Source organism: Delphinus delphis, chromosome X (genome assembly GCF_949987515.2).
Source record: "Delphinus delphis chromosome X, mDelDel1.2, whole genome shotgun sequence".
Classification (NCBI taxonomy): Eukaryota; Metazoa; Chordata; class Mammalia; order Artiodactyla; family Delphinidae; genus Delphinus; species Delphinus delphis.
Genome location: NC_082704.1, coordinates 105494188 through 105520365, shown reverse-complemented (window position 1 = coordinate 105520365; position 26178 = coordinate 105494188). Strand labels below are relative to the sequence as shown.

At 41.2% G+C, this 26178-nt stretch overlaps 1 protein-coding gene across 1 annotated transcript in view; it reads left to right on the top strand.

The window, feature by feature from the left end:
• PDK3 (pyruvate dehydrogenase kinase 3) overlaps positions 1-25615 on the top strand; it is a 77116-nt gene extending 51501 nt beyond the window's left edge. The window contains exons 7-12 of the mRNA XM_060002193.1: positions 4695-4771; positions 6065-6166; positions 6570-6680; positions 8809-8922; positions 10205-10344; positions 14833-25615. Of these exons, the coding sequence (XP_059858176.1) occupies positions 4695-4771; positions 6065-6166; positions 6570-6680; positions 8809-8922; positions 10205-10344; positions 14833-14863 (575 nt within the window). The 3' untranslated portion in view covers positions 14864-25615. The remainder of the gene's footprint in view (positions 1-4694; positions 4772-6064; positions 6167-6569; positions 6681-8808; positions 8923-10204; positions 10345-14832) is intronic.
• Positions 25616-26178: the final 563 nt, after the last annotated feature.

Genomic DNA, 26178 nt, shown 5'->3' with positions numbered 1-26178 from the left:
AGCCAGCCAACATCTATTAAGGGTCTACTATGGAAAAGCTCCTCGACCCAGGATTAGGGAAGAGTCATGGACAAAGACATTTGACATGGTTTTAAAAGGAAAGAAAGGGACTTCCCAGGTGGCACAGTGGTTAAGAATCTGCCTGCCAATGCAGGGGACACGGGTTCGAGCCCTGGTCCGGGAGGATCCCACATGCTGCGGAGCAACTAAGCCCATGCACCACAACTACTGAGCCTGTGCTCTAGAGCCCACGAGCCACAACTACTGAGCTCACGTGCCACAACTACTGAGCTCACGTGCCACAACTACTGAAGCCCACATGCCTACCGCCCATGCTCCGCAACAAGAGAAGCCACCACAAATGAGAAGCCTGTGCACTGCAACAACACTCACCACAACTAGAGAAAAGCCTGTGCGCAGCAACGAAGACCCAACGCAGCCAAATAATTTATTTTAAATTTAAATTTATTTTAAAAATAAATAAAAAATAATAAAAGGACGGAAAGACATCTAAACGATAATGTTCTCAAAGAAAAGTACAAGTAATTGAGCAAGCTGTCAGATGGCTCCTAGAGAATGCTGGTTGAACTGAAAACAAACAAACAAAACAAAGCTATCAAAGGTATTTTAAGTTCCCTGAGATCTGGAGTGAAAAGGTTGACTTCCGAAGGTTATTTATATAACTAATCATGCCTTTCGGTACAAGATAGTCTAAGCATTCAGTGTGCTCCTAGGGCTCCGTTAAAAAGACAGTAAAGGAATACAAAGAAAAACAGCAAAGAAACCAGGGGGACTCGTCAGTGGGCCATTGATCCCACCTCCTGCCAAAGGGTAACGAGATAGAAGTACACTGGCTGATTAATGGGACGGAGCAGAAGAAGCCACGAAAGAGGAGGCTGCAGCAGAAACGGCATCAGATGATCCTGGAGGGACTCTGGGAGCAGAGCTGGGAAGTGTCAGGGACTGGATAGGGAAGGTAAAAGATGGGGGTTGATTGAAAGCTGGTCTCAGGTGGAGTAAGGATGGGTGATGGGAAGCAGCTTGACTCTGGCTGTGCTCTGCCTGCCAACATCCACGAGCATTTTCCCCTGGGCAAAAATCAAAGTAGTTTCTTCAAGAACCTGGGTAAAACTAGGTCTGTTCGTGTGAGTGTCATCATCCCAAAGTAAAGCCCTCTTCATTCAGGCATTTGGGGGACCCTCTGGTCAGAGGCCAGCTTGCTGTCCGCTCATCCTAAAGCCAGTGGAAAAGTCTTGACCAGGTACACAGAGCTCCACGTCAGCCTTCCCACTTAGGGGGAAATCAACACCAGCTCTCTCAAACAAACAATCCGGTTCCTCATTCTTCAACAAGAATTTTACGACCAAGATGTATCAGACCTCGGGCGAAAAACCAGCAGCATGAATGGAAACCTGACTGGCATTAAACTTCTCAGCTGCGCTGTCATGGTCAGAAGACCCCTCTCCCTCCCCCCTGCCTTTTTTTTTTTTTGGCTGTGTTGGGTCTTCGTGGTGGTGCACGGGCTTTTCACTGCAGTGGCTTCTCCTGTTGCGGAGCACGGGCTCCAGGCACGTGGGCTTCAGTAGTTGTGGCTCGCGGGCTCTAGAGCACGGGCTCAGTTGCTCTGTGGCATGTGGGATCCTCCCGGACCAGGGCTCGAACCCGTGTCCCCTGCACTGGTAGCCGGATTCTTAACCACTGCGCCACCGGGGAAGTCCCTCCCCCTGCCTTTCTAAATGCTGAAAGAAATTGATTTCAAATCCAAATTCTGTACCTGGTGAAACCTCCAATCAAGTGAATCAGAGGTATAAGGACTGAGAAATGTATTTCCCATGCATAGCTTTCTGAGGTAGTTTACGTGACTGACCTAATGGTGTGTATAATGTAGGTATAAGAAATAGCAAAAAATACTCTAGAACCTCAATCAAAAACAATTTGAGGATGATGGCTGTGCAGCATGTTTGGAAAGCAGTTGATTCTAATTTGAAAAATCTAAAGACTGGAATGGATCCCATGCAATAGAAAAGAGGCTGGAAGATCTCAGTGATGTGGCAAGGAAAGCATATGTCTCTTGTCCGGTTACCCAAGAAGAGGAGTATCAGAAAGACATGGTCCAAATATTCGGCAACCTTAAAAGGTAACATGATTTTGAGCAGTTGGAGGTGGATAAAGTGAATCCATTTCACCTTAAGGCTGGTAATATTCTCCTTCAAGTGACACATGACTCATGACACATTGGGCTCATAGGGAAAGAAATGTCACCCTGGTCTATTCCTGTGGCCAATCTGCAGTGAGCAATATTTACCTGGTTATGTTACCAACACAATCAGTGTTCACCTTTTTTATTTTTTCTACAGGGAACCCACTTTATTTTTTTAATTTTTGTTGAAATATGGTTGACATATAATGTGTTAGTTTCAAGTGTACAGCAAATTGATTGTTGTACATGTATATATATGAAGCAATATGTAATATTAGATAAAACAGAATTTCACGTGCTGAGAATCCATAGGAACTGATAATAAAAGTCAAAACCTTTTTTAGTTTTAATATTTTTTATTGAATATGGTTGACTTATAATGTGTTAATTTCTGCTGTACAGAAAGTGATTCAGTTATACATATATAGACATTCTTTTTCATTATAGTTTATCACAAGATATTGAATATAGTTCTCTGTGCTATACAGCAGGACCTTGTTGTTTATCCATCCTATATATAATAGTTTACATCTGCTAGTCTCAAACTCCCATTCCTTCCCTTCCCTACCCCTCCTCCCCCTTGGCAACCACAAGTCTGTTCTCTATATCTGTGAGTCTGTTTTTGTTTCGTAGATATGTTGATTTGTATCGTATTTTAGGTTCCTCATATAAGTGATATCATATGGTATTTGTCTTTGTTCTGTCTGACTTCACTTAGTTTGATAATCTCTAGGTCCATCCATGGAGCTGCAAGTGGCATTATTTCATTCTTTCTTATGGCTGAGTAATATTCCATTGTGTGTGTGTGTGTGTGTGTGTGTGTGTGTGTGTGTACACGCCACATCTTCTTTATCCATTCCTCTGTCAATGGACATTAGGTTGCTTCCATGTCTTGGTTATTGTAAATAGTGCTGCAGTGAACATTGGGGTGCATGTATCTCTCGAATTATGGTTTTCTCAGGATATATGTCCTGGAGTGGGATTGCAGGATCATATGGTAGCTCTATTTTTAGTTTTTTAAGGAACCTCCATACTGTTCTCCATAGTGGCTGTACCAGTTTACATTCCCACCAGTAGTGCATGAGGGTTCCCTTTTCTCCACACCCACTCTAGCATCTATTGTTGTAGAGTTTTTGATGATGGCCATTCTGACTGGTGTGATACCTCACTGTAGTTTTGATTGCCAGCATCACTCTTCTTGCACTTTGGGGCCACTATTAAATAAAATAAGTGTCACTTAAACATAAGCACTACAATACTGTGACATTGATGTGATAACCAAGGTGGCTACTAAGTGTCTAATGGGCGGGATCTATTGGACAAAGGGATGATAGACGTCCTGAGCAGGACAGATCAGGAAGGCATGAGATTTCATCACACCACTCAGAACTTATGAATTGTTTGTTTCTAGAAGTTTCCATTTAATATTTTCGAACCTCGTTTGACCATGGGTAACAGAAACTGCAGAAAGCGAAACCATGGACAAGGGGATATTGCTGTATATATTACTTAGTAGTTTAAAAAATAACTGATCATCAAAAGGTTCAAGATTTAGAATCAAAAACTCTTAGTTCAGGTGTCCAGTTCCAGGCCTCCTCCATTATGGCAGGCCAGTTGCATAACCTCAGCAAAGCCTGTGTCCCCAGCCACCCACCCTATGAGCCACACAGTATTGTCATGAGAGTTCATTTGGGTAATGTATGTGCAAGCTCTTTGTAAACTGCTAAGAAGCAAACAAATGATTGCTCTCCTTTATATTACTATTAATTACTCACTTTATTAGAGGAAGTAGTTAGGTTGAAATCATAACATGGGTGTTCTACTTGAGAAAGCTTACGTAGTTTTGGTCTCTTAATGATTTCAGGTCACGAGGAGGAGGAAAGCCTAAATTTTCTATTATCTACTCTATATCCTACTCTGGGATTCTGGGTTTCTCGGATTTTCCTCAGAAGATCCCTGACACAAGGAGAAAGGACTGTAGGTCTCTGGGAGTTGGTCTGCTAGCTGCGAGTAGTATGCCTCGTTTGTCATAATTTAACAGAACTTAACATTACTGTTTAGTCCAAGTCTCCAAGAGGACGTACCCCTCTACCTCTGTGGCTTCACATTCCCCTGGCTGACCACTGGGGTCAGTGGTGGTGGTGGAGGGTGTCCCCCATTTTGAGAAACACCAAGTGATATTTGGATGACCTTATGTAATGCTCTGAACATTAGGACGTAGGTGATGATATTCCAGTTTTGCTCAACTAAGTTCCAAAGAGAGAAATTTGCCTAAGGTCACATAGCTGGTAAGTGAAGGAACTGGATTTCACCCCAAGTTTGTTGGACTTCAAAGCACATGCTTTTGCTCAGCCCTGCCTTTAGAGTTGGAAACCTACGTTGGCCTTTTGTAGAGTTCTTTTTTTATGTACTTGGAAGAAAGGATGCAAAGAACATTCTTGACTTTCTTCTAGTTTTGATCCTTACTCATGGACGGTTTTGTCTCTGTTTTCAGCCAAAGCTCCAGACAAACCTATTCAGGTAGTTTATGTGCCCTCACATCTGTTTCACATGCTATTTGAGTTGTTCAAGGTAAGTGGAATTTAAAAACATGGAAAGAAGTCTTCATTTTAAATTACTTTGATTCAGGGCATAATGGATTCATCAGATTAGCATAAGAAAAAGGTTTTGCATAACCATTTTAAAAATTCTATTTCTGATGCCCTGTGGGTTTTATAATTTGTATACTCTGAGGTGAAAATTTGCTGTGTATAGTATAGTCTTCATGAATATTAGTACATATTGATTTTGAAGCTTAATTGTAAAATAAAAGCTTCAGTGGCTTTATGTAAAATCCATACTGTTCTTTCTTCAGAGATGAGCTTAGAGATGCTTTTTAGTTTCCAGATCTGGCAAAGGCTTTATTGGTGGTAGTCAGATCAAAATAAAAACATGTTTATGCATCTTTATGTTTCTGAACATTAACCATGTCGGTGCATTATCAGTTGTTCCGGTCCTGAAAGATACGTTAACACTTTTACACATTTGAGTCAGTTTAGAAAATTCAGAAGATCTGACAGAGGCAGGGGGCAAAGATGTGGAAGGGCTGGACCAAAAGAGAAAAGACTGTCTATACCTTAAGCTGTTGCTTTTATTAACCAGTAGCTAACGGCATGTAAGTAGCAGTATTACAGGCACAAGGCATTTGAGCTAAAATTTCATTTCTTCCAGTGTGTAAAACCCTAAACCAAACACCTGAAAAATCAGTTATGCTGATTTGCTTCCCAAAATTATGTTACTGATGTGACACTTAAGGTTGAGATGGGCATTCAGTTGTGAACTTGCTCTGCAACAGCTGTGGCTTTTTCAGAATTTCTTTTCACCTGACATTTCTTCTACTTTTTTTTTTTTCCAGCCAAATGATTAATTTTTGTGGGCAGCATGAATCCTCTCAGGCTTTCCGCCTTCTTTAGAGGAAGGGTGCTCTGTAAGTGCAGACTGATAGTGGGATTTAAAGCACACGCCAGTGAGCCTCTGCAGCCTCATTACACGCGCTAAAAACATCCCTCTTGGTTAAGAGTTGAATAATTTAAATACCCTAAAGCAAAATCGAAAACAGGAAGGAAAGGAAAATAAGCATTTAATATGGTGGATGAGACTAAAACGAGATAATAACGAAGTAGAGCATCAAGACATTTTTCCTTGTTCTGAACACACGTTTAGTTAAGTTCTTTAGAGGGGAAAAGAGTGCCATATAAATCCAACTGATCTTTGCCCCCCACCAAAGAAACGGTGTGCATCGGTAGCCTTTCGCCAGTTTCTTTTTTTAAAGTTGTAGTTTGTGAGTTGGTGGCATGCTAAAAAAAAAAGGTTCTGTGATTTCAGAACTCAATGAGAGCGACAGTGGAACTATATGAAGATAGAAAAGAGGGCTACCCAGCTGTTAAAACCCTTGTTACTCTGGGTAAAGAAGACTTATCCATTAAGGTAACTCTTTATTTGTACGTATACTTGAATTATCAGTTAATTTAATAGTGTGTAAACATCGAGGAATCAAAGGGAAGGGAGAACTGACAACTGAGTGTCTTATTTGTAAGCACTGCATTTGATCCTTGGCTTGAGCTACCTCGTTTAAACTTCGTTGGAACCCCATTTTTTAGGGGGCTGAACAAGATCTCAAACCCAAGCGTATTGGAGCCTAACCACACTTGCCCGCCTCCTTTGTTTTACACTGTTCACAAAGGGACCATATTTCGTTGGGGGTTCAAGTCCTTGCACGGTTTAGAGTAATCTAGTATGTACTTTATTTAATGAACTCCTTGCCTCCTACTAAGTATAGATTGATGACTTCTTCTTGTTTTTCTTCCTTTTCACATTTTGTACATTACAGATAAGTGACCTAGGTGGTGGGGTCCCACTACGAAAAATAGATCGTCTTTTTAACTACATGTATTCAACTGCTCCGAGACCTAGCCTGGAGCCTACGAGAGCCGCACCGCTGGTAAGCCTCTGAAACCGCTGCTAGAGGAAAGACCATTCGCTAGAGAAGGGACAGAGCTGGCTCTTTCCCCGGGTTGTCGCATTAGCCTTGTTGCATTTGTATGTTTCCCGCATGGTTTGAAGGAGGGAGAATTTTATGCCACTGCTGCTTTCTTTATGACTCTTTTGGACTCAGATTTCTTCTCTAATTTGTGTCTAAGAAACACTCAGAGCTGAGTACTTACCTCCCCAATACAGAGAAAAAATATTTCCCTGTGGTTAAGACTGCTTCTGGAGCACCATTTACCACCTGGCACTCCCCTTGGAGGGGGTGGAAGTTTAATAGCAGGTGAGCAGGGAACAGCACAGCGTGTCTGGCTGCAGCTGGCCCTGGGCACTTTGGCGCTGCATACCATAGAGGCCCAAATCACCCAGGGCCTTTGAACTTCCCCCGCCAAATTTGTTTATATAATCAAAGTGTTAAATTACGAACACATTAAATTTTTTATATAAGCAGGAAACATATAGGTGGCGTATGCATTTTCAGAGCCCTTTCTGTCTCACTGTGGAAATAACCTTCAGGAAGTGAGGAAAGCCTCTGGTTACCATGGCAGCATTTAGATCCTGGTAGGGCCACACTTTCTTCCCCCGGCTGAGTGTTTCTAATTGACAAACAACAACTGAACCCTTTGTCATTAAGCACAGCAACGTATCTGTCAGTCTGCAAAATGGTTCAGAGTGTAAATTTTCATTTTTAAGTTGTACCTGACTGACAAGCACGTAAGATTATATTTTATATGTATGAATAAAATCCAACACTTAACATCATTTATTCTAGACAGGGTTTAACACTGCATATTGAAAACGGAGAGGAAGTCGTTTACATAGGATTCCAGAAAATTCTTGAAAGGTCAATTTGAAGGCCATTGCCTTGACCAGTTTCTGGTACCTACTTAAATAAATGTCAAAAGAAAAAGAGACACTACAGGCAAATCTAGAACCTTCCGCAATTGTTGAAAAGGAGTATGGATCGTCTGTTACAGGTCTCAAAATAGCATCTTGAGGACAGCTGTGATGTCATCTTTTTTTTTAAATGACACTGAGCAAAAATGACACTCTAAAAAATGTGCATCCCACCTCCCATTTTATAGTTGAGGAAATGAGGTTACTGGTTTGCCCAAGGTCATTGAGCTCATTATCGTCAAGCTGGCACTGGCCATGTCTGTATTCCTTCCAGTGTGCCTGGTGGCTCTCCATTTGAAGAAATGCTTCCACTAGCATCTCTCCCAGTTAGTCAAGTCTCCTCAGCTTTTAAGTGGGCGTGTGGGTATGTACTACTAGGAAACGTTAACTTCTTCATCGAACACCTTACTATGTTACAGCTCTGTGCCGTGACACACGCATTTCTTTTTCGGAAATGTCCTCCCAGACAACTCCTGTTGATCCTTTGACACCCTGTCGGTGGACTTAATCAGAGGGGTCGAAGCTTGAGGAACAGCCCCTTCCCCTCCACCCCAGAGTGTTGGAAATTAGTCTCAATTATTCCTATCAATATCGGAGACCTTTTTTTTCTTCCCCCAACAACCTGTTACTGACAGTCAAGGTTCTATGACATAGAGGTATAGGAGGGTACTGGAATTGTTTTCTTGTCTCTAAGAATATATGGACTACCACATGTCAAAATATTGCAGCGTTCTCAGAGCCTTAGGAAGTAGCTCTTAGGAGATTGTTTTCTTTTCATTGTGTTAGCCTTGATACGGTTAGATTTCAACTCCCGTGCTGCTCAATTTAATTGAGCAAAGAAATCATAGTGGAACTTTGGAATGATGTGGTTTACTTTGGTTTCTGGTTCAAATTCCACTTGATTTGGGATTTAACAATGCTAACAATTTGCTTTAAAACGTTCAAAAAGCCTTAGTCCAAAATCGGAGTATTTCTGTTCTTTTCCAAACATGTGAGAAGTATTTTTGCAGGGTGAAAACAGATTGTTTGCCATAGATGAGCATATACATCATTGTAAAGTTTGGATCAATAATTTATTTGCTTTAAATATGAAGCAAGAATTTATTATAATCTTGCAGATGGTCCTCAGACTCGATGTGTTAGCGTTTTGTGCCCGTCTCACCGTATTAATTTTCTTTTCTCGGTAGGCTGGATTTGGTTACGGCTTGCCAATTTCTCGTCTGTATGCTAGATATTTTCAAGGAGATCTAAAACTCTATTCTATGGAAGGCGTGGGTACTGATGCTGTCATTTATTTGAAGGTACTGCATTTTATTTCTGTTATATGAAGCCATCTTTACTTTTTAAAGCTATAAGTTCTAATAACTAATGGAGAATAGCACTATATCATCTCCTATATTCAGCTCGGATTTACTCCAGTTTTACGTGAAAACCAAGTTATGTCCTACCCTTGATTTTATGCTTAGATATAGCAAAATAGGAAACATGGAGAGGTAAAAATTTAAATATTGATTTTTAAAACCATAATTCTAAGTTGTGATTTTTTAAAAAATCGTATACCCATTGAAAGGACTAATCTAAAAGGAGACAGGTTTTCATAAACTGAATTCTCGTAGTCTTTTGTTTTAGAAACTTGCCGGCTTTCCCAAAGTTGCAAGAATTCAGTGCTCATAATATGGTTACCTAAAAGTCTGATCGAATAACAAAGTTCTCTGTAAAACAAGTTTTCTCATTCATTGGTGGAGTCAGACTTTTATTTACTTCTAAACTCTAGAATATTTGGAGTATTTTTTGAATATGTAATATGGGCACATAGTACAAAATTTTAAAGCTACAAAAGGGAGAACTAAGTCTCTCCCATCAGTGGCCCAGAGCCACCTGGTTCTCTTTCCCAGGGGTGACCATGGATGCCAGTTTCATGTGGAGCCTCATGGAAGTTGATTCTGCATTGATAAAAGTATGGGGGGAAATCTGATTTTTTTTCACACAAATGATTATTTTAGCACTTTGCTTTTTTTTAACTTTCCAACGTATCTTGGAGATCTTTCCATATCAGTTCATACCGAACTGGCTCATCCTTTTAACAGCTGCTTAGTGTGTTATATGTTATATGATAAGATAACCAGTTATTTTGAGTGTGTATCTTAGATGCCAATGCATATAAATGATATGCTATTTGATATCACTTTATGAGCTTATATTTATACATCTACTGTGTATGAAACTATTTCTTCAGGGCCCTCTGGGAGAACAGTTGCCCAGTGAACAGTAGTGTTTGGTCTAAGACCATATAGTCAAGACAGTTGAATATCTCACATCAGTATTAACTGAACTAAAATAGTTTTTGTTTTGCTCATGTGTACTTCAGTACTGGTTTTTCATGAAACCAGTACTTTCATAGAAAAGCTTTAATTTCATCCTGATCAGTCTAAGTAACTTACTTAGACTGTAATTTTAATATAACTCTAAAAATATATATATTAATAAGGTTTCTGATGTCTTAAATAATAAAATTTGGGTCAGTATTTCATGTGAGCAGGATGACACTGTGGACCTTTGGTGTCTATTTTTGTTTCTCCTTAGGCTCTTTCAAGTGAATCATTTGAGAGACTTCCAGTTTTTAATAAGTCCGCATGGCGCCATTACAAGACCACACCTGAAGCTGACGATTGGAGCAATCCCAGCAGTGAACCCAGGGATGCTTCCAAATACAAGGCGAAACAGTAATTTACCACTTTTCTTTCTATTATAAAGTATCTGATTTTTCTCCAGTGTGTACCAGCCAGACGATTGATATTTTCAGCCACATCTTTGTGGTTTTATCACTGGAAAAGCAAAGTGATCCCTAAAGAAAGGATGGAGTAGCTTTTTCACCCCAGACAGGAAGGATAGCAAGAATTGGGTAGCCAGAGTAGCAATTCCAATAGAGGCCTTGATGTTCTAGGAGTCCTTGCCCTGTGGAGGTATCAAAAGCAGTAAGCAGGGTTTATCCTGCTTCTTTAAAAAGGAATTAATTTGTAATTTGTCATCATCCATAGACTTCACAGAAGAATGTTTAGAGGAAGTCTGTAGGTGGGTTGAAACTGGAAAAATAAAGAAGTTAAAGTTATCAGTCAAGGTAAACAAAATGTGGTTTATCCATCTAACAGAGTATTATTATTCAGCCCTTAAAAGGAATAAAGTTCTGACATGCTACAATATAGATAAACCTTGAAGTCATTATGCTAAGTAAAATAAGCCGGATCCAAAAGGACAAGTATTGTATGATTCCACTTACGTGAGGCACCTAGAGACAGAAAGTAGGATGGTGGTTGCCAGGGCTGGGGAGTAGGGGGAAGGCGAATTTAGTGTTTCACGAGGACAGAGTTTCAGTGGAGAAGGATGAAAAAGCTCTGGAGATGGATGGTGGTAATGGTGGTACAACACTGAATGTACTTAATGCCACTGGACTGTACACTTAATAAAACATTTTTTTTACCATCTTAACCAGGTGGTAAATTTTATGTACAATTTACCGCAATAAAAAAAATGAAAAAGAGGAAAATTATCAATCATAGAATAACAAGTTTCACTACTTTGTGGTAATAAGGACAATAATCCAATCTTTGGTTTCCAGTTTTCTTTTTCTTCTGACTGCCTTTAAGCTCCAACTCTGCTAGCAAGAGTAAGGGTTCTGATTATTTGTTTAATTTCAAGTAACCTTTTAGTAATAGAAAAGCAGTATATGAACATTGTAAAAAATTAGGAAATATAAAAAAGCAAAAAAAGAAAAAAAGAGAAACTGCTGTATTCCCATCACCCAGAGATTACCATTCTTAGAGCTTTATCTGTGTTCTTCCAGCTATTTTGCTGTTTGTATACATGTATGTGTATTTTTCCCCAAATGAGATCATACTTTTCATACTATTGTACAACCTAGTTTTATTTCATTTAACCATCTCCACCTTTCCATGTCAATACATTTTCATCATGAAAATTCCCCTGATTTGTCCAAACAACAAATCAGTTCCAAGACCACATAACACATCTGAGTAGGTCTCAAGCTGTTTTTAATCTAGAACAGTCTTTTGTTGTTGGACCATACCAGTTGTCCTGCAAAAATGTCCCACCTTGATTTGTTTGATTTTGTCTTTGAAGTTTTATTTAATTTGTCCCCCTTTCCCTGTATCTCCCATAAACTGGAAGTTCATCTAAAGGCTCAGTGGAGCATTTTTTTGCTAGAATATTTCATAAATACTCTTGCAGAATTACACTCTGAGACCCATGATGTCTGGCTGATCCACCATTAGTAATGTTAAGACTGACCGTAATTCAGGTGATGACCGTCTGATCCCTCCATAGTATAGTTAATTTTCCCTTCTCAACCAGAAAGTAATCTGCGTACTGTTATTTTGTCATGTTATTTCGGCACCATGCAACCATCACCTAATGGTTTTTAGCACCAGCTGATAACTTTGGCCTTAATCAGTAACTTTATTAATGTTTATAAAATGATGAGTTCTTTTTTTGTTAGTATCATTCCTTTGGCAATTATTAGCTGACATTCTCCTATAAAGTTCTTCCTCAACAACTAAGGTCATTTAGGTACCTTTTGAAGTACAGTTCCTCCTGGCAAGGCAGGATAAGCATTTCAGTCTTTCCCTTTAATTACCAATTTTCAAGGTAAGAAGTTGAGTTAAAAACCACCTTAAATTTGACCAATGAGTTTCTGGCTTTCTCTTTTTTAAGTATTATTACAGATGTTGTAGATTTTTATTGCTTTGATATGTTTCAGTCAATATTTAACATATATATAAAAAGTGTTCAAATCTTAAGTTTATAACTTAATGAATTTTTACACCTGTATTTCCAGCACGTGGAAAGGCTGCTTTCTAGTCAGACTCTCCTCCTTTTTCCCTCCTTACCATGTAACAATTATTCCAACTCTATCACCTATCACTGTGTCTGACTCTCTCACTGCTTGCACTTAAAACAAAAGGAAGATACAGTGTGTGCTCTTTTTGTGTCTGGCTTTCTGTGAGGTTCACCTATGTCATTGCATGTAGTGGCCATCTTTTTGATGCTAAAACTGGCACACCTTTGGCCACTGGAAGCTATTTTGAGCCAGATCCTTTGTGTTCCATTGATAAAACCGTATTCATCTTTGAAAGCTTCCTTGCTTTCTGGCCCAAGATGATGTCTTAGGCTTATCTTACACTTTGCCTAGAATCAGCCATTTTCCTCAAGGACTCCTGTTTCCTTTTAATGGGTATTAGAGACCCTAATCTGGGTGTTGGAGGTGTACATTATACCTTTTCTAGTCCCCTTTTCTGGGCAGAACTATAAAATACATATCTTTTATAAGATCATATTGATATTTTTATTCGATTTTAACATTGTAATGTTTCTCGCTAATATTTTTTAATTATTTATTTATTTATTTTGGGCTGTGTTGGGTCTTCGTTGCTGCATGCGGGCTTTCTCTAGTTGCGGCAAGCGGGGGCTACTCTTTGTTACAGTGCATGGGCTTCTCATTGCAGTGGCTTCTCTTGTTGTGGAGCACGGGCTCTAGGCGCTCAAGCTTCAGTAGTTGTGGCACGTGGGCTCAGTAGTTGTGTCGCACGGGCTTAGTTGCTCCGCGGCACATGGGATCTTCCCGGACCAGGACTCGAACCCGTGTCCCCTGCATTGGCAGGCGGATTCTTAACCACTGCGTCACCAGGGAAGTCCCTCGCTATTATATTTTAATTGTATATATTTCCTCTTACTCTGAAAACCTTGATTCCTAACATAGTGCAACAGAAAGGTATTTGTATGCAAATAGAGTTTATATAGCTTTGTGATTTTGTACCTTTATAGTAGCATTGGTCTTTTCTGATGAATGATATAAAGGCTATCTATATTGATGTTTATTCTTTTCTACGGACGTCTTGTGATGGACCTCTGTGCAATATTGCCGGACTGGTCACTCACCTCAAATGATGAAATCTACAGGAGTTTGGTTTGTGCACGTGAGTGTGAGTGTACACACAGGTGTGTGTAGACACATACGCACACCATCCCTGGCGGAGATTAAGCTAAATTAGCTTGAAACCCGTGGATCAGTTTCCCTTGATTCCATTTTCAGTCCGTATGTAAGTCAAGTAGCATGTTGGGCATCAGTGTGAGCAGTTAATTCCAGCTATGGCTCCGGTAGGGGGAGTTATTTGAGTAGCGCATAAGCAGTCTTTATAAACATTAAGGTCCATTTGGATTGTTAAAAGATGGCCTTTGTTGAATATTGTTTTAAAGGCTGTTTAGGGCTTCCCCGGTGGCACAGTGGTTAAGAATCCGCCTGCTGATGCAGGGGACATGGGTTCAAGCCGTGGTCTTTGAAGATCCCGCATGCCGCAGAACAGCTAAGCCCGTGCGCCACAACTACTGAGCCTGCGCCCTAGAGCCCTCAAGCCACAGCTATTGAAGCCGCGCACCTAGAGCCCGTGCTCCACAACAAGAGAAACCACCGCAATGAGAAGCATGCGCTTGCCGCAACTAGAGAAAGCCCACACGCAGCAACAAAGACCCAGTGCAGCCAAAAATAAATAAATAAATTTTTTTAAAAAGTCTACTTAAAACTTTAAATAGTTTAGGAGGTTGCATACTGCTGACTAAGTATGAGCCTTCATTTCTAATATCTTAGACAAATTTTAGCAGAAAGCAATTTTTAAGATTTTAAAATGGTTAGCCTGATATTTCAGTTATACAAATAGCATAATTGGTGGCCACCTTGGGAAAGTATTTAGTAGGAATGGTAAATTCACTAGGGGAAAGAGAAATCCTAAGAAAATTTATTTCCTAAGCAGATTTTTAATTACAGCCTTACTGAGATATAATGCAGCCTTTTAAAGTGTACAAATTCAGTGGCTTTTGGTATATTCACAGAGTTGTGTGATCCTCACCCACTGTCTAATTTCAGAACACATTCACCATCCCCCAAAGAAACCCCATACCCATTAGCAGTGATTCCTCATTTCTAATCAGGTTTTTAACTGAGAGGAAAGAACTCTTTTAAAGTATATATAAGTCATTAAATGGTAATTCATTTTCTGTAGTAACCATAGAGAATAATTCTGAGATAAGGCACACGTTTTTGCATCATCACTGTAACTAAATGCTCTGAATAAGTCTCGCGTAAAATAGAGAAGGTTGTCGTCATAAACTCACTGTGGATATTCCCATTATTTTCTTTGTAGGGACAAGTTCAAGACTAACAGAACTTTGTAAAGAACTGAATGCTTCGGTCCTCTCCATGAAGAAAAGATGGTCTTCTGCAAGTCACCCAGAAAGAACTCCTTTCCTCCACCAACTCTGCGTGTGGCACTATAGTTAATCCAGTGTTTGAATGTGTATTTGCCCTCTGTATGAGGTGGACCTTTTCCACAGAAGTTTCCTGTAGCTACTTCAGATCTTCCACTAAAGTAGTAACTTGAGTCATTTTTCGTAGTACGTTGCCGTGGTTTGGTTGGCGCCTGTCATAAGGGGACACAGAACCTCGTTAGCACTCGCCTCCTCATACCTCTGTCCTCGTTATCATAGAGTGTCTACAGTCTCCCCAGATTTCTCAGCTCCCTCCCCACTGCAGATACAGCCGATCTCTACTGTTGCTCTTTGTGACCAAATACCATGTTTGTCCCAAACCACCAGCTAAGGCCTGAGGAGTCCGGAAGTTGAGGACGTCAGCTTAGCATGTCTTGATAATTCGGTCCCTGGGCCCTTCCTTTCTCTTATGCATCCCTCCTCACTCTCTGATTTAGACTTTGGCCTTCTTCCATCTGACCGGATTCTCATTGTGAGGTATGGGTAGTTTCGTGTTAGATCTTCCTCTTGGATGCATAGGTTTTATTTTGAAATTCATTTGTATACTTCCATTCTGTCAATTAAAGCATTCCAAAAGTTGTCTTGGAATTTTTCACTTAACTGCTTGGTTTCAAAGATCTTAAGTGAAAGTCTACCTTCTGGTCGTTATCAAGTTCGTAAAGAGTGGGAAGTGGAATTTTTATGCTTATGTAACAGTTTTACCTCTGAATACTGTCCTTTTGTCATGTTATATTCCTTTGTAGTTTTCTAAGTCCCTATGTGATGCACTTTACTAGTTGTAAAATAGACCGAAGGGAAAAGTTCTTTCTAGTTTATTTTGAAAAATGCCCCAGGTCTTCATAATTTATATTTTCATGAAGTTTAGCCGGTTTTAGAATTGTCTATCTGATTTTCAGCGTAGTTTATTTTTTGCTGGAAGGTGGACTTGGCAGAGGACTTGAGGTGAGGAAAGAGGAGCCATGTTGTATTTACTCTTAGAAACGGAAGCTGAGAGTCCAGGTTAAAATTCACAAGTTATAAAGCTCCACAGGATGTGTTTCTCTTCACTATAATTTTTCGTATATTTATGATCTACTTTGACTTCTGCTCTCTTTTAACATCCATATAAATGTTCCCATCCAGTGTTTAAGTATTGAATTCACTGAGTTCAGAGCTGTCACTTGTAAAGTATTCCTCCTCCTTCAGTCACAGTTTTTCCCTGGGTGGAGTTGTGCGCTGACCAGCTGCGCTTGGCTTGATGTCACCTCTGTTTCTCTTAGTTCCACCAAATCTGATATTCTTTCATTTTATCATGTTACCTGAGCTCATGATTAGTTCCTTCATCTTTAGAAAGACCTCATCTCTCCCATCCCTAGAAGGCTGTCATCAGGGGACTCATAATTAGTCAAGAAAAAGACCGACGTACTTCCAAGATACGGGTGATGAGGTGGTCCGTATGGAGGTCTGTTTCCTGAAGACTGAGTCAGTGTCTTGGGAATGGGGCTGTTCCGTATGATTGTTTCCTTGTGGTATAAAGATGTAAAAATAATAGCCCTTTATTTTTAAAGACTCCAGCTTTCTTCTAAGTTTCAGATCATCTATCAGTATCTTACTTGGCCTGCATTTCCAACCATAGCCCTTTACACTTTCACTTGTGATGTGCTGTAAGGGAAGGAGGCAGCAGTTTCCGGAGTGTTCCCTCCTGCTTTGTTCTGTGTGCTTGAGGAATTCCCATTGATTGATATGCCCTCACCCCAAGCTCCATGTAAAGGTTGCAGATGGAAAAGCTGATGTGAAAAAAGCCTATGATCTTCCTCCCTTTTTAGGTCTTTTTCAAAAGTAAAGATTTCTTTCAGTGTTTTAATGACTTAACTGGTAGTCCTCTGCTGACACACGTTTTGGCTTACTCATATCCATCTGACACCGGGACAATCTTGCCTCACCTGTCTTTGTTTTCTGCATTAAGAAATTAACTTTGCTTCCGAAGCAACCATCAGAAGAGTTTCAGAATATCTTGCATTCACACAATTTAGCTGCCCCAAGTATCAATTTATCCTTCCTGATGGCCGTACATCATTCCCTGAACCTAGGTGCATCCCTCTGGCTGGTTGCTGTGCTTTGTCTCTGTGTATCTGGTCACATTTCTACATGTTGTAAAGTACATAGACATTAACCGTCTTTCAGCTAAACTTGTTTAGTCCTCCCAAATTGCCCTGCATTTCCCTCTCATTTACTCAACTTTATTTTAAGTATTTGGGGACAGTGTCTACTATTTGAAGTAGGACCTGGAACATAGTAGGTGCTTAATGAGTATTAGCTGAATTAGTGAATGGAGATTGACAGACATTTACCTTGGATGGTGGGTAACTGTCTTTGTTTCCAAATTAAAAATAATTCAGGTCAGGAGCTGTGAGCTGTGGAAGTACTGAATTTCCTTTTTATAGTGCTAAGAGGTGACTTGAAAATGGAGAGAAACAAGAGGAAGGAAGTAGTGATGGATCCATGGGAGCCATCTGATCCTTTCTTTGTCTCTGAATGACTGATTTTGACTCCTTAATATAGTGGGTTCTTGCCATCCAATCAGGTGACATGGTTTTATACCCTTGCTTATAGATTCCAGAGAACTTTCGCATACAGCATCCTATTTGATCCTTCCAATGCCACGTGGTGGACCATGCAGGTATTATCTCTCTTTTTCATATGAGTTCCAAAGCAGTTCAGTGGTTTGCCACGGTGGCATGGAAGAACCAAAGTGAGTAGTTGGGTCTTCTTGTTCCTAGGTCCATGCTCTCAGCGATGCCCCAGGTAATTAGCATTATCTCTTTTTTGAGGAATTTCTTGGGTATATTAACCCTCAAGGGTAAGATATAAACCAAAATTTTTCGGTAGTGTCAGAGAATTTCATTCAGGAGAGGTTTTCTTTTGTGTGTTTTCATCTTGGCATAGTTAGTGGAGATAATCGAATGGATTTGGCGGCTGTCACCTAGAAAGGCAGCCGACTTTAAAGTGTATAACTGTTGGTAATTACTGGAGTTATTTAGACTTAATTCTATGTTTGAATGAACTCAGTGCTCACTGCCAGCCTTCTCATACAATGACTCCACATTCGAGAGTCGATGCTTTTATCTCTCGGTGGACTGGATTACAGTTTCAGTTGGATTTTCTCGCATAGTTACAGATGCCTTTCTGTTGCCGTCTTTTATGAACAGTAACTTGGCTGTCTCTCAGATTCTTGGATCACGTCTTTTTCCCCTCAGTTCTTTGGAGACATCACTCTGTTGTCTTCTAGTGTGTGGTGGGTCTGAGAGGGCTGAGTCCAGACAGATTTTTCTTCCCCTTTTGTAGATGAACTGCTTGTTTGCCCTGAGTACTTGTGATTTCTTGTTTATCCTTGAAATGCAGTAACTTCATTCGAGTGTGTCTCGGGGCCAAGAGTTATCTGTTGGCTTTTTCTGGTCCTCGGTGAGCATCAGACATTGACATTCGGGCCTTTCTGCGTTTCTTACCGGTTTATCGGCTCTCTTTTTCAACAATCTGCCCCTATATTGACTCTCTGTTCTCTGTCCTTCACATTTATCTTTCCTTTGATTGCTTTTGGTCTCCTTGTCTTTCTTCCTGCTGTGTGATTTTTTCCCTCAGGTCTTAACCTCGCATTTCACTGATTCTGTTTTCTGTGGTATTGATTCTGGGCCCCAGTGCTTGCCATGTGGCTTTCACTTCTGCTGCAGTTTTCTTTTCTTTTTTTTTCCCTCTGTGTCTTTCCTTAGCTCTGCCAGCTTTTTCTCTCATTGTGTTTTCCTCTTTGACTCCTTTTTTTCGTTGCTTGGGAAGCTGAACTCTGTTTTCGTGGATTCTGAAATGATTCTGTTTCCAGAGTGCATTTTTCTGTGTTTTGCTTCTTTCATTCCTTTTGTGTTATTTTGCTTTTTTCTTGTTGCAGAAGTATCGTGATGGCTTTTTTCTGCTTATTTGTTGGTCTTTGCATGGGACCATTTCTGTCTGCCGAGAAGAGTGTGGATAAATCCTCCTTGACTTCTCCTTTTTCAAGTGAGAAGCATTTGATCACCTGCGCCCCTGAACTGTAAGGCTGGATATTGACGGAATGTAATGGCAGAGGCTGTCTTTGTTTTCCGTTCTGCTATCTGGACGCGGGGGAAGGAGGAGTGAAGCAAAGCCTCCTTGGAGTGCCTTCCGTGGACACTGTTGAATCCTTCGCCCTGGGGTGGGGGGTGCTGGGTCCCAATGGGGGAGAGGATTGCCCTCGAGTTTCCCCATGTCCATTAGACGTCGCCCCAGCAGGAGTGTGGTGGGTTCGTCCCTCTGCTCTGCTGGGTTATACGTAGTCAGTATTTGTGTGTTTGGCTCCAGAGTTACTGTTTCTCTCCTCTGCACACAAACGGCGCACCTGAGATGTCAACCTCCCCTCCTAGTTTTTGCTTCGGGAAACATGCCCACGCAGTGTGCCCTCAGCTTGTCTTGACCGCCACCAGGCTTTATTTCTCCAAGTTAAGAAATGATTGGTAGAGTCCTTTGGAACGCTCTCAACAACTGCCCAGCAACTGTGGCCTGCTTGACAACTTCGAGAACCCTCCTCTGATTAGTCCTCAGCTTGGTTGTCAGACACTCTCCTGGAGTCCTCGGTATGGGGTGGTGGCTTTTATTAGTTTCCCCATAGACAGCTTCTTTTTCAGCTTTTGGATGTATGTGTTGAAAGGCAGGAGCACTTATATAAACATGAATTTACTCTGCCATCTTCCCAGCAGTCCAGCTGCCTAAACATTTGACTTTGAAGATAATGTCCTTCCTAATCATAAGCTATATGTTAGTCAACAGATGGAACCAATATCGCTAGTAGGAAAGCACCATTAATAACTTAATACAGGGTTTTTGTTTATTGTTCTTTGTGGAAAGATAACTTTTAACTTGGGTTTCTGGTCCATTGATTAGAGAGATCAGTACCTTCTGGTTTGAAAACAGGGGGCATGTGACATTTTCATGAACTTAAAAAGTTACCAGCCATTGACAGTGATTTATTAGTTAATTAAATATGATGGAATATTTCAAACTAGCACATAATCAGAATTATCAGGAGAAGTTTAAACTATTTTTTACTGACAGGTTACTAGTTGAGCTGCCCAACGGAGGGTGGTGACCCCGTGAGAGCTTTACTGTGACACAGGTTTTCTTACCTGTCTTTTCATCAGCCCGTCTTAAAATGTGGTTCATTAAGAAACAGAAAGGAGTCAAGTCCTCATCAGGATGATTGCTGCTATTCATGAATATACCTTGAGATGGTTTGTAGGTCTGGGACCTGCTGTCACACAAACTGACATTTCAAAAGTGCATTTATAGGGGGATCACAGATTGGGGGTTCTATTTCGCCTATTTGTAGGATTGAAGCCTCCTTTCCTCAGTGGGCAGCGTATTCCACTGGGCACACTTTCCTCACCTTCAGAGCCGAGCACAGTGATCAAGGAGCAGGGGTGACAGCCTTGCTCAGTGCATCTAACTCCACCCTGTGCAGTGCCTTCCCCTCAGGTCAGAGTGTTGGCCCTGGTTCCGTCCTGGTGTGAAGTGCACAATGGAACACGTGTCCATGTGTGAGGGACGGAAGAAGTGAAGGTGGCAGACAGAGGAGTTGTGGAAAGGAAAGCCGTGTTCATTCCTCCGTTTAAATAATAGCGAGCATCTGCAGCGCGCCAGAAGTGCCCAGGGCTGGGCACGTGGCAGTGATGACAGCAGACGGAAGTCCTGGCCTCGCGGGGCTCACGTTCGGGCAGGGGGATCAGACGAGACACTCAACGAGGAAAGTTTCTAGTACAGTTGGGAGAAAAATAAAGGCGGGAAGGGGGTTGCAAAGGACGAGTGGTGGTGGAGGCACCGAACCCTGTAACTGTTGTTTTCATTGTCACGGATGGATGGGTTCCTTGGACGAGGAGGCATTGGTGAGCCCTGAGTTCTTGTCTCCTTTGTATCTGTTCATCTGCACGTGGAGAGGCCGCCTTCTGGGCCTGGCTCCACGGGGCGCTGTGACTTTGGGTCCAGGAGCCGGCTGAGCCCTTTGCGGGGCAACGTGGTAAGGTGAGAGGAGCCAGCTTTGATCGTCACATTGCACTGAATGGTGTGGGCTGCTGTTTCCTCGTAACGAAAATGCAATCAGAGCAGCTTCCAGATGTGTCTTTGTAGAACTTCAGAAATCATGATTGAAACCAAATCTTCCCAATTCCAGCTTCTGGCTGATGATGCTGGAGTGAAAAGAGCTGCTTGTCAGGAGGACGTGAACGCTTGCGAACTGGTTTGAGACGTGGAGGAAAGGCTTAGCCGAGGCGGCTTCCCTCTCAAGTCCGTAGGTTGGCATTAGCTGTGTTCAACCCCCAAAATGAAGAAAATAAAATGACAGCAATATCGAGGTCACAGAATCCTTGAGAAACCATTGTTTCTGCCTTTTCTTTCATCTGTCTATAAAACCTGGACTTGAATTGCCTAGGATCCCAGTGATGGGGTCAGTGGAGCCGGACGCGGGCAGCTACTCATGTTGGGACACAGGTGGCTCTCGGTGGTGGTACTGCTCCCTCGGAGGCAGCAGCAAAGCCGGGGAGGACACTCGGTTTTCTGACACCTGCCTGGCTGGTCCCAGGGAGGGTAGAGCCGAGTGCTGGAGCAGGAGAGGGGATGAGTTGAATTATTCCCATAAGTAGAGCCGATTTGTCATCCTTTAAATTGACTTATTTGCATATAAATGAAAGCACCTTAGGGCATCACTACTGAAAGCCTCCAAACAAATGTCTGATGCAGTTAAGTGCCTGCATTAAAAGAAAGCCCACCCCTTATCTCGCATTCATATCCTCGCAGCGTTTAATAAATCCGTAATAGTATTTGACTTCCCCTCTCTGTATCCTTTTCCCTCCACCACTGCCAGACTCTGCAGGGGTGGCTCACTTCCCAGTTTGAAGTGGTGACTTCAGTCTTTGATGGAGTCTGCACATCTCTTGAAAAGGATAAGCAGTAGAGTTTGATACCTGGAGTCCCACGGTCCAGTTTGGACTATTGGCAATATTTTTGGTGGGATTTTTTTTTAACGTTAGAGAAATGAGTAGTAGATTTGTGGTAATAGTGGATCCAGGAAGCTTGCGGTGGAAAAGAGGATGAATTTAACCTGAAAAATATTTCTCTGTTCTATAAATCTCTCAGTGACATTTGGATTAATCAAGCATAATTAAATGTAGTTAGATTTTTGTCAGATTGTAGTTGAAAATAATATTCATCTATGAAGAGGGTAATATATTCCGTAGAAATTTTATTAAGCACTTTAGTTAAGCAAACACCAAGGAGAACAAAATCAGCCTCAGGAAGGTTAATTACTAAAAAAACACAAAGTATAGTAGATTATGTAAATCATTTTAATTTTGAATTACTATGGCTTGAGCTTTCATTTACATAGAGAGGTATTTTGGATTTGTTTTTCATATCACATTTTCCAAAAGTACAAAATGGTTATTGCATTCTTTAAAAGTTCTCATCATTTGAGGATTCCATTCCATTGCTTAACTTTTTCATGTTACATAGTTTCCAAAACTGAAGAATTGCAGTTGCATTCTTTAAAATGCAACTATTTTGTCATCCCACTAAGTTTGTTATAATTGTAAGAAGTCTATTTTTATTTCTGTACCTTTAAAGAAGTGATCTTTTAAGAGAAGTATTGGGAGAGAGAATGTATGTGAAAGCATCCCGCCCGTGCCTGGCCTCTCCCTAAATAAAATAATTTTTTTTTTAAATAAAGTAGAACAGAAGAGTTTAGACTATAATAATAAATCTTTTTATTTTAGTAATTTCTTTAAAGGGAGAAGTGAAGAGATCAAATTGATTTTATAAGTTATATTTTTTTGTACTCAGAGAATTACATTTTCACTACCCTTGCATGTCTCAGGGATAGCCTTTGATAAGAATCCCCATGAAAATCTCTGAAAGTCTATCCTGGTGTGCTCAGATTTGATAGTTCTTGTCTAAATTTCTAGAGCTAGAGTTTCGAAAGTATTGTCATCTCAGGAACACAAGGTTACCCAAGAAACTTGAACTTCGTTCTTATCAGCACTCAGATTCTATGTGTTTCTAGGCTTTTTCGTGATAAAAGGACACCTAAAAGTCCTAGGTTTAGTAGGTATACAAAGACCTCTTTATCGCGCTTCTCTGAGATTTTCATAGAAAAATCCTGGAATTTGATTTTGTTGATAATTTTGCTTCTTGGCTTTTCAGTGAAGATTCTGTTTCCCATTGGATTTGAATCCTTTTGGGATAATAAAATTTCACTTAAAAGCACATTCTATTAAATAATTCTAACTTTTGCCAACCTCAGAATGACCTGCTGACTTTTGCAAATGGGCCGAAACAGCACAAATGTCAAAGATCATATGTACTCTAAGCAATATGTTCGCCCTGCAGTTAGCGAAGTGAAGAAATGTCTAATCCTGGCACTTATGACTGGCTTAATGGCTCTTCAGTTCATCTCTGCCTTCCAAATTCGTTGAAAATGACACATTTAGAATGGAATGCTTACTGATTACAGAACTACTTGATGTTTTAAAATATTCTTACCTTGAGATTCTTTTTGGGAGAAAATGGAAAGAACCTTAACATTCGGTTCTGTTTTGGCTCTTCATATATGCCAGGCATTAAAAAGGCAATGACAGGGCTTCCCTGGTGGCGCAGTGGTTGAGAGTCCGCCTGCCGATGCAGGGGACGCGGGTTCGTGGCCCGGTCCGGGAAGATCCCACATGCCGCGGAGCGGCTGGGCCCGTGAGCCATGGCCCCTGGGCCTGCGTGTCCGGAGCCTGTGCTCCGCAACGGGAGAGGCCACAACAGTGAGAGGCCCGCGTACCGCAAAAAAAAAAAAAAAAAAAAAAAAAAAAAAAAAAAAAGGCAATGACAAAAGTGAAATCTCATTGGGCGTCAAAGGCATTTGCCGTTTGGCCATGCTTGATATACAAGAGGAGTGATGAGGGGTTGGCGAAAACAGGCAGGATGAGTATAAAATGTTATATTGCTGTTTATAATACATCATGGCACCCCTTTCTTATAAATTCCATCTTCTTTTGTCACTTGAACTTTTATATCCATGGGAAACCTCAGTCAGTATTTTAAAAGGCACTATATTTACATTAAGAATTGGCCTGTGCCTTTATCTAAAACACTGCTGAGGTTACTATTCCCCATGTTTAATTAGAACAAATGTTTTAGAATAATTACAGCTACAGCCTGTAAGTGTAGGGATCTGAAAACACTGAAAACCACCTGCCGTTGGAGAGGGACCAGGCAAGATCGCAGGCTTCGCAGCGTGGCTTGCCGATCGCCATCAGGACGCGGGTTTTGCCTGGTTGTTATAACCAGCATTAAACCTAAAATAGAAGGGGCCTGCCAAGATCCTGTATCTGCTCCCTTTTTCTCTAGCTGCCTGTGTAACTCTTCCAGGGGAAAGCATCACATAAAGTCCTTTGATATCTTGCTTTTTACTTTTAAAATTCCTGTTAGAGCTGGCACGTGAATTTGACCAATAAGTTGTGCATATATGCTTAAAATTCTTTTTTAGCCTAGACCAAACTAAAGGTGTCTTGGCTCTGAGGAGACAGCCAAGGCAAGGTTTACCTAGAAAGTAGAAAGTATTACGTATTTAAAAAGTGCAAGTTGGCTATATTCAGTGTCGGAGGAACCGAGCTCTGTTGCCTCTTCCATCGTTTCTCTTACGTTCCTCGTTGTTATTCTGTCCTCTCGCTGTGCTGCACTGGAACCGAATGCTCCACTCTGATTAAAAACCCAGGCTGTGGTCGAGTCCGTCCTGGACGACATGACGCATGTTTTAGGAGAGTGAACCCTATCACTTTAGCATCCTGGCTAACCCTGATCTCTGCAGAGTTCCTTGGTGTTAAAGTCATCTGAGATTGTCATTGCTGCTTCAGGTTTATATACTCATCGTGCCATCTGTTGGTCTAAGTTCACATCCTCACGAAAGTACATGAGTGCTTGTAACTTCAATATTTCCCAGATTTAGAACACAAGTTGTGAATAGTTAAGAAATGCTTGAACCAAATAAGAAAAGTCAACGTGGAGTAAAATATACCATTGTGAACATATTTAATGCTGCATTGAAATGTGAAGTCACTTGACTGATTTCTTCCATCATAACTCCTTAACTCATAAAAGCAATGTCTAAACTGGGAACAATAGCTGATTTAACAAGAGAAGTAGAGTAACGTATATATGAAATGAAAGTTCATTACAGTGTTCGTACCCCTAAGTCCAAATCTGACCTGGTTGGCTTTGGGCAGCTGTCGGCTCAGTTACAGTGAAATGTACGCGTGTGTCCGGTGTTCACGAGCTGCCTTGTGGTTTGTAGAGGGAAGCCCGGCCCCTCGTGTTCTGTGCTGTTCTGTGGCCTGGCTGGTACACACTGTTACGAGTGAAGAATTACTTTGGTTTGAGGTAATTTGTCGCGCCACGTTCCGTGGAGAAAAGTGGTTTGTTTTTGTGATTGTTGGAAAAACACGACCGGGGAAGTGTGTGGCTCAGATCATGTTCCCCATCGGTCGCGGAGCCATCCTTGGTGTGTGTCAGAGCCAGACGAGTCCTGGAGCACGTGGACAATTGTGTACTACAGTCATCGAACAATAAAGTGGTAGTTGTGTTTCACTGTGCGTCCGTGTGGTCTTTTCCTGAGCTCTTGTCTGTAGTCTCATCCGTCCCACCTGTAAGCTCCGCCTTCTGCTCGCTCCGTTTCTGGAATTCAGTACGTGAACAGCACGAAGCACCTTTGCAAGTTGCTGGGAATGGGCAAGAGTGCATTTTAAAATGTTTGTGATCACTCAGAGGAAAAACAGGTTCTTTGGATTCTCTGTGGCAGGGAACATACAGCTCACCTTTGGGGGGAACATCCTACTGGCAAAATAAACTGCTTAACAGTGAATCGTTATAGCGGTAGTTTTCATAATACGATCCAGGGATTGGAGAAAGGGGACTATATAATATATCGGCCAAGCCAGGACACTTTTGACAGTGAGAACGAGCACTGTTAATAATTATGCTGTAAACCACGTCAACAGATGTAAACTGGGACTGTCCTGGACAAATTGGGATTGACTGGCCGTGGACCACCTACCCCAGAATTACCTGAGATGCTGGTTAAATGCAGATTCCTGGGCTCTGCCTCAGCTCTTCTGATTCAGATTCTCTGGGGTGGAGGCCTAGGAATCTTG